Genomic DNA, 12,798 nt, shown 5'->3' with positions numbered 1-12,798 from the left:
TTTATGCAGAGATTCAGTTCTAAAGTCAACAAGTTATGACAAGATCATGTGTAGAAAAAATAACCCTTGAAAGTCCCTTAGGCAGGAGCAGTACAGCAGTCTCATCAAGTTCCTCTGGCCATCTTTTCCCTCGAGCATTGGAGTAGGTTTCTGTTTATTGGTTGAGGACCAGATGCAGTGGTTGCATTTAGAAGCCCAGTTGTCCACAGGATGGATATCATCACACCCCAGAGCGGTACTCCATGAGCTGATACTCCTTCAACAGGAGACGCTCGTGGAAACACACTGTTGGGGACATAGATTTCTCTTCTTTCCCATATAGCACGTCAAACTGTTCTGCTGGGGGGCTGGGGAGTATATTTTTTTAAAAAAAAATTGACCTAAAATTTACATAACATAAAATTAACCATTTAGTAATAAGCAATTCACTGACATTTAGTACATTCAAAATTGTATTATTCCATTTCTGTTGCTTTTAACAGAACGCCTGAAACTGGGTAATTTTTAAAGGATTGAAATTTATTCCTTACACTTTCATAGGCTGGGAAGTCCACAGTCCAGGCAACACACTTGGTGAGGGCCTTTTTCTTGGTGGTGACTCTCTACAGAGACGCAGGGTGTCACATGGTGAGAGAATGGGCTGAGCAAGAGTGAATTAACTTTCTCACTCACTCTCCTTATAAAACCATCAGAACCACTTCCAATACTGCCCATTAAACCATCAATTGATTTACTAGGGCACAGTCCTTGGATCCAATCACCTCTTAAAGGCCCCACCTTTCAAATATCATAATTGGATTTCCCACCCTCTTAACACTGTTACAGTGGAGATCAAGTTTCCAAAACATAAACTTTTGGGGGACACATTTGACCCTTTGCAGCCATGCTGTGCAACCACCACCTGTGTCCAGTTCCAAAGCTTTTTCATCATCCCAAAGGGAAACCTTGTACCCATTAGGCAGTTAATCTTCATTCCCTCCTCCTCCCAGCCCCTGGAAACCACTAATATGCTTTCTGTCCCTATGGATTTACCTATTTTGAATATTTCACATAAATATTTATACAATAGAATCACACAATATGTAAACTTTTATGTCTGGATTCATTTACATAATGTCAAATTTTTGTGGTTTACCCATGTTGCAGCATGACTCAGTATATCATTCCTTTTTCAGGCCAAATAACGTTCCATTGTATGGATATGCCAAATTTTGTTTATCCATTCATCAGGTGATGGATATTTGGGTTGTTTTCACTTTTTGGCTATTGTGGCTAATGCTCCTATGAAGATTCCTGCACAGGTGTTTCTTTGAACACCTGCTTTGGAATTGTATACCTAGGAGTGGAATTGTTGGTTCATCTGGTATGTTTAACTTTTGAGGAACCACCACACATTTTTACACAATGGTTGCACTATTTTACATCTCCACCAGCAATGTATGTTCCAATTTTTCTGCCTCCTCAGCTGTGTGGCATATCGATTGTTCTCTCTTAAGTTCAACTCCATTGTTTTTGGTTAAGAAGAGCTGCCTTTCGGGCAGCCTGTGTTCCGATGATGACACTGACCTCTGTGAACCAAAGATAAATTTACCCGTGCTTGTTTTGTACCAGTTAGACAGAGTGTGCGTTGTAAGTTGATGAAATGCAATTACTGAGAGAAGACACTTAAAATGTGAATGTAAATGTCATGAGCTTGCGTTAGAATTTGCTTCACGTGTTACATTACATTTTTCCACTTGAGCTTGACTCTAACCTGTGTTTGGAAAATAGTTTTTAAATAGCACAGCATGTTTCTCTGAGATTGCATTATTGGCACATGTGTGATGCTGGAATATCAAACAGGTCAGTGATGGTGTATATCAGTCACAGTCAAAGTGAAGGAATCTATATAGGTTTTTCTGAAAAAAGATGGGAATGTAGAGACTTGGAATTGTTCTCCAACTCTCCCTACCCTCCCACCATTATAGGAAAACAGCCATAGTTGTTTTAGTAGCAGCCACTTTATTTGCATAATAACATTTCACATTCAAGTTGCTCTTCACAGTTTGCAAAGTGTGTTTATATGGATGATCTCACTTAAATTGCCAAGAATACTTAGAAGGTTCAATAATATTGCAAAGCCACACTTGGTAAACGTTAGGTCTAGGCCTCAAACCCAGGTCGCCCAAGTCCCAGGGATTTCTCCACACCAGGGGGTGACTCAGCTGATTGTCCTGGGGCTTCACCTCAAGAGGCTGGTGTGGGGCTCAGTGGCTGGCAGGTCCCTGGACAGCGACCACACTCTAATTCCATGTGTTTTCTACATCTCCCCTTCCTCCAGCTCTCCCACCAGCTCCCCTCTCATGCTCTTTTATTCTCTCTCCTCTACTCCATTGTCCCCACTCATGCCATTAGGCTAGAACTGCATTTGAAGCCTTTTCAGAAAGAAAAAAAAAACCATCAAGCACATTTCAGTGTTGACAAATTATTTTTATTCTGTGTTCTTAAAATTGATAATAATTACATCACTCTCATATAATATTATTATACCAGATTTGCACATTATAACTAGATAGTCTATATTATATTTGAGCCTAATATAATTATACATTTATAATTCATAATGTAATTACATGTGTCCAGAGATAAAACCAGTTATAAAATTTTTACAGCTTTACTAAACCATTAGCCAAAATGAATTAATAGATTATGGAGAAACAAATGCAAGAGACTGATAAAGTTTAAAATTCAAATTCACTGTAATCTAATGTGTCAGATGATGTTATTTTACTTAAATCAAATCTCCCTTTGTAAGTAAAGATAGTGCCATGGTGTGGTTGGTCAAAAGTTGACTCGGCATTCCTACCATTGGTCTCTTTTAAACCCTTGCAACATGTTTGATTCTTGAATGTGTGTGAAGTCATTTGGCTTTCATTCTGCACAGAAACACATTTATGTTAGCCTTTGTTATCTTTTCATTATCTCAGGACAGTCATTACGGTAATCCTTCAAGCCAGTGTGATGATACATGCAAACACAGATGCAAGCATTGGCATTAGCCCTGAGTGAAAAGGTGATACAGAATACATATATTAGACTTCATAGGAAAAAATACCAAAAAATTTTTCATAGGCTCCCCAAGACTGTATCTGACGCCCCAAGCTTGAGGAAAGCTTTCCCAGGCCTTCCAGAACCCTCCAATCCCTCCTAACATTTCTGAGGACCAGGGATGCTGCTAGGTGTTGATCTTCCTAGAGAAAATCAGAGACATGCTGTAGCGCAGGGAACAGGATGTCCTCAGGCTTGAGAGCCACACTTCCTGGGCTGAAATCCCATTTCTTCACTTGCTGGAGGTGGGGGGCATGGGGCTACTTGTTCTGGTAACTTAACCTCCTTGTGCCTTAGTTTCCTCCTATAAAAAGTGGGATAATAATAGTGTCTATCTCCTAGGGATGTTGTGACAATTGGTGAGATTTTAAAAGAAGACTGTAAAGAGGTTGGATGGGTTCTTGGCTCTGTGTACAAGCCCAGTGGACTGTGGCTGCCATGTAATTCAATGCGAGCCCCTCCAGTCATCCTCAGAGTGCCCTGTGCGTCTCCCTGCCCCTCACAACTCCCCAGTGTGTCCATCTTCGTCCTCCACTTCCCCCATGAACGTCATCACCCACTGACCTCCCCTGACCTGTGGGAGGCAGGTGGACACTGTCTCTCATTACCTGCCAGCTGCCTCGAGTGCCTGCTGTGTCCACCTTCCTCTGGTTGTCCATGTCCCTCTGAGGCTCAAATCGTGGCTGTGTCTTTCTCTTCCTGTCCCATCCAATGCTCTCTGAAGAGCTACCTCTTCTCATGACCTCCACTCCTCATACACCGACCTCTGCTTGAAGGTCAGCACCTCTCCTAAAGGACATGGGTGGTGTCCTCAATGCTGTGCTGGTGAGACATCACGTGGTCCTTACCCTGCTTGGTTTCTGAACAGCACTTGATCCATGGACCCTCACTCTCCAGGCTCTAGTCCCATAGCTTTCAGGACATCACGTGCCCAGTTCCCTTTCTTTGCTCCTGCCCTGCTCATTGTGGAATCCTCTTATGTCCATTTTTAATATCTGTGTTTCTCTTGCTCTATCCTGGGTTCTATCTTTAATCTTGCTGAGAGATCTCATTTGCTCCCATGCTGAAAGAGGTGTCTATGTCAGCACATTGGGTCAGGATCTCTCTTCAGCTCTAGGCCATACAGCGAATCTTCTTCAATCTCCCCCACCAGGCATCACGTGGGCATCTCAAAATCACCATGCCCAAGAGAACCCAACATCTTTCATCCCTTGCACCTGACTTTCTCCCTCATCCCTGCATTTCCAGTCCCCAAGCCAGAATGTGGTGCATCCTTTTTCACTCCAATCACTAAGCCACATTATTTCGACTTCTTTAATAATTCCCAAATCCCTCTCCTTCTTTCTTTAATTCAGGCTGCTGGTGCCTCTCCCCTACACGATTGCCCACTGATCTCTGGCTTCAGCCTTGCTTCTCTTCAATCCCGTGAACACTCAGGACAACCTTTCTCAGATACAATTATCACCCTACTGTTTTACTTAAAAACCTCTGATGGCTCCTGCGTTCACTCTAAATAAAGTACAAACTCTTTAAAGTTGCTGACAAATTCCTTCACCACTCACCCCTTCTTACCTCTCCAGACCTTTCTATCATCCTCCCCACCCCGTCCAGTACAGCCAAGTTGTTTGCAGTTCCCTGCATGTGCCGTGTGCTCTCTTGACTGTGGGCCTTTGCACAGTGCTGGTCACTCCGCAAGGGGCTTCCGTCCCGAGTCCAGCCCTCTTCATTCCTCTGGAATCACGGATGGGAAGACAAAGATCAGGCAAATGGGCCACTGCCCTTGTAGGAAGTACCTCTTCATTTATGCAAGAATTAATCACATTCGTGCTTCCTTAAAGATGAGACAGGGTAGTTATAATGTGTCTGCTCTTATTGATGTGCTTCCCTGCCCCAATCTTCCCCCGCTCAGAGCAGTGTCCCTCTCCAAGGCTGGGACCGTACCAACACATTTTATGGCCTTCAGAGGCCACCCCTTTCACATTGTGGACAGCAGAGTTGGGGCCGTGCAGATGCATTTCCCTGGGGCCTGTCCAGTGTTGCTGGGAGATTGATGTTTAGGCTTTTGGGTTGTGCGGTGCTGATGCCGGATCCAGAGAGCGAGCAGCACTGTTGTGTTCTTTAATGAGTTTACATGCTTTGTGGATGCTGTGTGGGCCCCTCTTACCCACCTCTGAGACCAGACCTATGCCTTAGGAGTGATTGAGGGCTCCTCTTGTTTCTTCCTATAACAACCTCCGTGTCTGCTGCTGCAACATTTGCTGCCTGCACCACCTGCCTCACCCACGAGCCTGAAAGGCTGGGAATGTTTCTCAACCACTCTTTCTAGGGGACACTGATTCCAGGGACCCTGAGCCCTATGTCTGGCACTTACACACTCAGGGGACGTTTAATGAAACAAATAGAATTGGCAAATGGTTGACAGAATGTGCTTCCCTTCTCAGTTCCTCTCCAGGAAAGTGACCGTCTCATCCATTGAAATGTGATCTTCCTGATGAGGAAGGGGTTGGGGGTCTTGTGAAAACCCAGTGTTCTTCTCAATAAGCCCTTGAGCCGCTCTTGGGAAACTTTAGAAAAACTCCAGCCCACATCTCACCATTTTAGGCAGAAGCAGTGTATCAGCTCAGGCTGCCATAATAACATACAATAGGCCGGGCAACTTAAATAACAGAAACGTGTTTTCTCCCAGTACTGGAGGCTGGCAGTCCAAGATCAAGGTGCTGGCTGATTTGGGCCTCTTCCAGTGAGGGCCTCTTCCTGGCTTGTAGGTGGCTGTCTTCTCACTGTGCCCTCACGTGGCAGGGTGGGGGGAGAAGGGATCTAATAAGGCCACTGATATAATCAAATTAGGACCCATCCTCCTCATGACCTCATTTAACCTTGGTTACCTCCTAAGTGCCCTATCTCCAAATACAGTCACAATTGGGGGGTTAGGGCTTCAACATAGGAATTTTGGGGGACACATTTCAGTCCACAGCAGGTGGCCAAGGCAGAATTAGGCACAAGTGGACACACTTATCCTTGATAGCCTCAGATCTCCTGTTTTCTCCCCCTGCACACAGGAGTTCATGCTACCCTGTGCCTTCCTGTCCCCTCCTGTCCCCCACCTCACCCCACCAACACCTCAGCTCTAAACAGTTCTGACTTCTAAAAAGCGTGCCATTTTTAAGCCATATTCAACTGGTAGACATGTTTATTTTGGGAGGGAGTACATGGTATGTGTTTTTATTTGAATTAGAAACTGACATACCAAACAAATATTTCAGATATAAATCCAGAGTCACAGCTTCTGAGAACACAGATGAGCTGGCAACACCATATTTCCATCCTCCATGGCACCCATAGGCTGGAGCCAACCTCTTCACAGGGGGCCTGGACCCTGCTGTTGGCCACATTACCTATCATTCCAGAATGTTCTTGCATCTGGCCCTCTCCGTGTGTGTTATGTGCCTCTCCCTTCTGGTCAGTTGAGTTTGCAACTCTTGCCCCAGCCCTTTTCTTCTTGCCGTATCCTCACCCAAGTTTACTTTTTGCCCATAATTTTGTTAACCAGCTGCTAGAAAATAAAATAAGGCTATTCCTGTTTAATGTATTAGTGGATATTAATGAATTAAAAAAACCTTCTTCACTGGCTGTAGCTGCCCTGTGAGGGAGTTTTCAGGGAGACATAGTCCTAGCAGTCCTCAAATCCAATCCCATGACTCTCTGGTCAGTGTGCTTGGGGCTGGTCCCAACCTCTCCACATTCATCTCTAAAGCAGAGGTGAGGGTCATGCCCCTTCCATCCTGTGGCTGAAGACAATTAGACTCAACAGCCTGGGCCTCTTGATTCTTATAGCGTAGGCCTGTCTCTTGCCTTCACTGTCTGCTACACTCTAAACCCTCTTACTTTGCACGGCTGAAGACAATTAGACTCAACAGCCTGGGCCTCTTGATTCTTATAGCGTAGGCCTGTCTCGTGCCTTCACTGTCTGCTACACTCTAAACCCTCTTACTTTGCACGGCTTTAAACTTAAAAGACCTAAGGCTAAAACTATTTCCATGGCTTAAAAATCCTTCCCTGGAAAAGAGTGTTGTTACATTTCCCAAGAAGAGGGAAGACATGTAGAGGTTGCTTTTCTCTCTGCACGACTGCTATTTCAGGTCAGGAAGACTGAGATAGAGGGTGATGGGGAACAGCGAGTGTTCAGAAAATTCCTCCTCGTCACAGTCCTGGCAGTGCATGAGTCATGAGCTCCCAGCTCCAGGCTGTGGGCGTGTGTGTGTTGTCAAATGCGATTACTGGGCACTCAGATGTGGTCAGTGCCCACCACAGAGGGCTCAACAGGGGCATCTGTTGTCTTGTAGCATGGAACTGTGTGTGTACATGGGTTGCCCTATCCCAGGCTGTAGAAAACCTCATTGCTCAGACAGGAGTGTCAGATCATATTAGATCCACCCCATCCTCCTCCACCTCCTCCTCCTGTGGATTGTCAGAGCTGGGGCCACCCGCACTGGCTGTCGGGAGACTCTCATTTTGTCGTGTTGCAACTACCAGCCCACGTCTTTCAGAGGCCTTCTGGTCTCAAGCATGCAACCAATACTTAAGGTGATCTCTATTTGGCTTGGTGGCATTTCTTGGGCAGTGCTGATTGATTCAGAAAAGCTTGATTTAATTGGAGCAGTGGTCGCTTGCCTGGGTGAAGAGCTCAGGCCCTGCACAGTGTCAATGATGAGGGCTTCCAGGGTAAGTCTTCTTGCTTCTCAGCATCTTAATAGGATGAGAAGGGTGAGCAGTGGGCTTTCTGAATTTCCCCCAAGTACTCCAAATACATGCATGTCAGAGTCGCATCTGTCTCCTGCCACTGCAGGGGACGTTGGAACCAACGTCTGCTTAAGCTGTAGCACTGAGTACAAAACCAATCATACCCCCTCTCCCATGCCCACTTCCGGGCTTCTGCAGTGGTAAACAAGCATGGACAAAGTGGGATGCTCATAATTTGGTGGATAAATCAATAGTCTGAGTAGGCTCAAACTGGCATCTTTACTCTGTTCTTGGGGCCTTTTCCTGGATGCCTTTGTCAATTAATGGATTTCTTTCAACATGACTGTATGGAGGGCTTTGGCACTCTGCTGACTTATTTTGTGATTCTTGAAGCATGGGATCGTTAGTTTTTAGTACAACACTGCTTTTCAACAGCTCTTCTGTAACTGACTCCTCACAGGGGGTAGAACAGTACAAGTGGTACCTGAACTCCCGATTATTGCTTGAAATAATTTGGAAGAGAGAGTGAGATTCCTCTCCCTTTTGCATAATCCTATCATGGGTTGGTGTTTCCTGGACTGTATTTAGATCCTGAGTTTTTTTCTTGGGCAGATTGATTTCTTAGGTTAGACCACTTACCTTGAATCACTGAGATGAAACATAAATAAAATAAATAGATATAAGCATTTCTACAGTCACCAGAATGCTGGATGAAAGATCAGCCCTCCTTTTCTCCCTCATGCTCCTTTCTTGCAATCCATTCTTCCTAAATCAGAAGCAAAAAGAGGGGATGGCATGGACTAAGTGGCTGTTTGGTTGTGGAACCTGGTAGATATGGGGCAGTGTAGCGGGGCTTCAGTAGGGAAGGGGACCACCTGCTTTAGCCTTGATCACGTGCATTTATGGTTCTCTTGAGTCAGCAGGGGACAACATTATAATTTGCTTTACTTGAGGAAAAATAAAAAGATAAATATGTGTTGCTGGGAACATCTCAGAGGAGGGAAATGACTGCTACATTATCAAGCTCTTTCCCATAGATTGGGGGATCATCATTTCCCAGGAACAAGCCACCATGGATTGGCATGTCCAGGTTCCTTCATTGTGTTTGGTCACTGTGGAAACATGGTGGGTGCTAAAGAGTGGAGAAGCTCATAGTGACTGCAGCTGAGAGGAAAGGAAGGTTGAGCAAAATATTGAATCTGAAGACAGCTAGGAGACCCTCTCTCCTTGTGGGAAGTGTTTGGAACCACATGATCCTTCCACTTTTCTATCATGAGTGCAAATGCAGCACTTGAAATATTATAAAGGAGTTTACCAGATCAATTCAAGATGAGGGTGGTCTGCAGGTGCTAATTCATTGAGAGAGCTGAAGTGAAGAACCAGGCAAACAGCAAATTGCAGGCCTGGCTGCTGGTGACTGTGTGGTTGCCAGTCACCTTCACTGTGGACCATTAATCATCCCCACTATTTCTTCCTGGTCTTTTTGGAATGCATGCTATATTATTCCTTCTTTAATCTTCATGAGGATCCTCAACTTACTTACTGAAGTCCTTTTCAGGTTGCTTTATTATTTTTATTTCCTCAGGTATAAATTCCTCCTGATTTTTAGTTTCGTAGAATATTTTTAGCAGTGTAAGTTTTCTTTATGTGTTTTGGAATTTCTATTTTCAGATTTATCTTGAGTGGGAGGTGTTTACTCCTGGGTTGTCTCTCTTCCTGTGCTCACTCTCATTGTCATACCTGTTTGTAGTCACCATACCACACCCTGAGTGCTCCTAGTCTTAAACTGGATTTTGTTATTGTCAGCTCAGAGTTCCTGTGCCTAGGTGATATTAAGGAGCAAGACCAGTCCTGACATGGAACAAGTGGGTTTACTCTTTCCTGTGTCTCTACATGTGCCACCTTATGTAAGCCATAGCTCTAGGCAGAAGTCATAGATTTTTTTCAGTTTTATTGGAAGGGGGGTTGACTCCAGCCTTGGGTCATGCAATGACCTTAGCTCTGGTCTCTTGTCTCACATGATACACCTTGAGTCTTAGATATTCTGGACTCAGAATCTAGAAGATACCAGGATTTCCACTTACTACATTGTGTTCCAGCCATTTATAGTCCTTAAAAACTTTTACTTTTGAGCAGGGCAAGTCTTTTAAAATCTCCTCTCTCTATTGTTTATTGTGGCTATATGTTTGGAGCAGTGTTCACAGAGATAGGAGTGGGTCAATGCTTGACTTAATAACTCCAATTGGCAAGGTGTTCTGTTGCTTCCTTAGGAGGACACAGACATGTAATCCAGGTAGGTATGCCACATATCAGATGAGATTTATTTGCTAGGCACTGCACTATGTGCTTAATATATATTATTTTATTATATTCATATAACATCATTGTAAAGCTTTATTAGTACTGTTTTGTAGATTAGGAAATTTGTGGCTCAGGAAGAAGAAAGAAACCAGTCCCAAATCATGCATAGCTTGTGGATTTCATAATTGGTACCAACACCTGGGTCTAATTTCCAATCAGAATGCTTAACTACTGTGTTCTGCCAAGTCTGTAAAAGTAGAGGCACCATCTCATAATGCCTTTTCCTTTCATCCTAGGAGAATGAACTGAAGGATGCCACCCAGACAGTATATCGCCTGAGGCCCCATTATGCAGGTCTTCCCACAAAATCCTGGCAATATGACAAGGTAACCAATGACACCATTAACACATTGTCTGGAGGCCTAGGGCTGGAAGTGGGGTGGCAGGGAGGAACCGTAGGGAGGGAAAGGAGGGGGAACTCACTGAGCTCCACCCAATGTGGGGGGCCTGAGACCCTGGGCCAGGTCTCTCATGCATCTTCCTGTGACCACCACGTGAATCCCCAATGATGTCTTATTCACTGTCCACTTGTTATCCCCCTTGGACGTCTCTTGCGTGCCATTTTCTGAACAACAAGACTTTTGATGCTTACAGTCCCAAACCATTTCCTTGCTCACTTTCTCTCATCCCAGTCCATGGCACTTCCCTCCACACAATTGCTCAAGCCAAGGTGCATCTTGGATTCTGCCCTTTCCTCACCAACCAGCTGCATGGGCACTGGACATAGGCAGCTCCTCTCCCCTCTCTCCATGGCTGTCCCTCCACTCCAGGCCACCATTTTCTCTTGCCTGGATGCCGAGACAGCTTCATGCTGGCCTACCTCCCTTCTCATCATCCTGCAGTCATTCTCCTACAGCAGCTACAGCCATCTTGTAATGTAAAGTAGATCATGCAGCTCCTCGGATGAACTCTTCCAGTGCCTTCCATAAATAGACCTGAAGCTTCTCCCCACACCTGTCCTTTGTGTGAGCCACTGCCTGCCCTTCCACCTCTTCTTCACGGAGCTCTGGACACTCTGGCTTCCTTTTTGTTTCTTGGACCTCTGAGGTTGTCTCAGCACTTGGCAGTTTTCTCTGCTTAGAACTTTCTACTTTCTCATCTTCTTGTCATTCAGCCTCAGGTTTAAAGTCACCTCCTGGTGTGACCGCCCATGGCTGTCCTGCTAATGCCCCCACTCTGCCTGCTCCTTCTCATCTCTGTGTGACCTCACCCAGTTTCTATATTCTTTGTGTCTCTTGTAATTGTCTAAATCTATCACACATCTTCATTTATGTGTTTGTTTGTCTCCCTCCTGCAAGAATGCCAGCTCCATGGTCACACAGGCCTGTGCTACCTTATTCATCACTGTATCCCCAACACCTGTAACAGGTGCTCAGTAAATATAAGGGTTCCTGTGCCTTGGTGACATTAGGGAGCAATACCAGTCCTGACAGAGTCCAGTGGGTCTACTGAGGGGCACTGTGGGGTCTACTCCCCGGTGAGTCTACTCCCTCCCAGTAAATATAGTAGCTGCTGAGTAAATATTAGTTGAATGACTGATTGGTGGTTTTGAGCTGCGCACTTCACAGCTTTACCAATGCACCTTTCAAGGAATAACTGAGTTATAACAATTTAATATTAAAAATTAGATGTTTCTTGATTTGATGCTCATTTTTATACCTTCCTGTTTGGCCATATTTTCAAAACAGATGTGTTTTCCAAAAAATCACAAGTGTTTAGGTGGATGTGGAGAGACTGGAGCACTGTGCACTGCTGGAGGGAGAGTAAAATGGTGCAGCTGCTGTGGAAAACAGTGTGGTGGTTTCTCCAAAAATTAAAAATAAAATTACCTGTGATCCAGTGATCCTAATTCTGGGTATATACCCAAAAGAATAGAAAGCAGGGTCTTGAAGAGATATATGTACACTCATGTTACAAATATACAGTAGCCAAAAGGGTGGAAGCAACCTGAGTGTCCATCGACAGATAAATGGATAAGCAAAATGTGGTATCTACACACAATGGAATATTATTCAGCCTTTAAGAAGGAAGGAAATTCTGACATGTGCTATAATGTGGATGGAATTTGGGGACAATGGTGGTGATGGCTGTAGAACAATGTGAATGTTTGAAGTGAAGTAAGCCAGTCACAAAAGGACAAATACTGCATGATTCTACTTATTTAAGATCACTAGAGTTATCAAATTCATAGAGACAGAAAGTAGAATGGTGGCTTCCAGGAGCAGGGGAAGGGATTGGGAGCCACCATTTAATGGGGACAGAGTTTCAGTTTGGGAAGATGAAAGAGTTCTGGAGATGGATGGTGGTGACGGTTGCATAACAGTGTGAATGTGCTTAATGCCACTGAACTGGACACTTAAAGATGGTTAAGACAGTAAATTTCATGTTATGTGCATTTTACCGTATGTTTTTTTAAAGTTATGTTTTTAATATACCCTGACTCTCCAATTAGTGCCTTTTCATATATCCCTGTCAGACCCCACTTTCCAAACCAGCTTTCAAGAAAGTTTCTGATAAATTCACTCACACTGGGATATGAACACATGATAAGGCTTGGTGACTTCCTCAGCCCAGCAGTATTTTTACTGAAACAGGAACATGATTGTAAAG

The 12,798-nt window shown here is 44.4% G+C and overlaps 1 protein-coding gene across 1 annotated transcript in view; it reads left to right on the top strand.

The window, feature by feature from the left end:
* Positions 1-12,798, top strand: part of LOC103604350 — a gene marked incomplete at its 5' end in the record, with an annotated part of 155,097 nt that overhangs the window by 94,510 nt on the left and 47,789 nt on the right. The window contains one exon of the mRNA XM_008588909.1: positions 10,425-10,514. Coding sequence (XP_008587131.1) covers positions 10,425-10,514 — 90 coding nt within the window. The remainder of the gene's footprint in view (positions 1-10,424; positions 10,515-12,798) is intronic.

Source organism: Galeopterus variegatus, unplaced genomic scaffold (assembly GCF_000696425.1).
Source record: "Galeopterus variegatus unplaced genomic scaffold, G_variegatus-3.0.2 Scaffold5098, whole genome shotgun sequence".
In the NCBI taxonomy this organism is placed as follows: Eukaryota; Metazoa; Chordata; class Mammalia; order Dermoptera; family Cynocephalidae; genus Galeopterus; species Galeopterus variegatus.
This window is presented reverse-complemented; position numbering and strand designations above follow the sequence as displayed.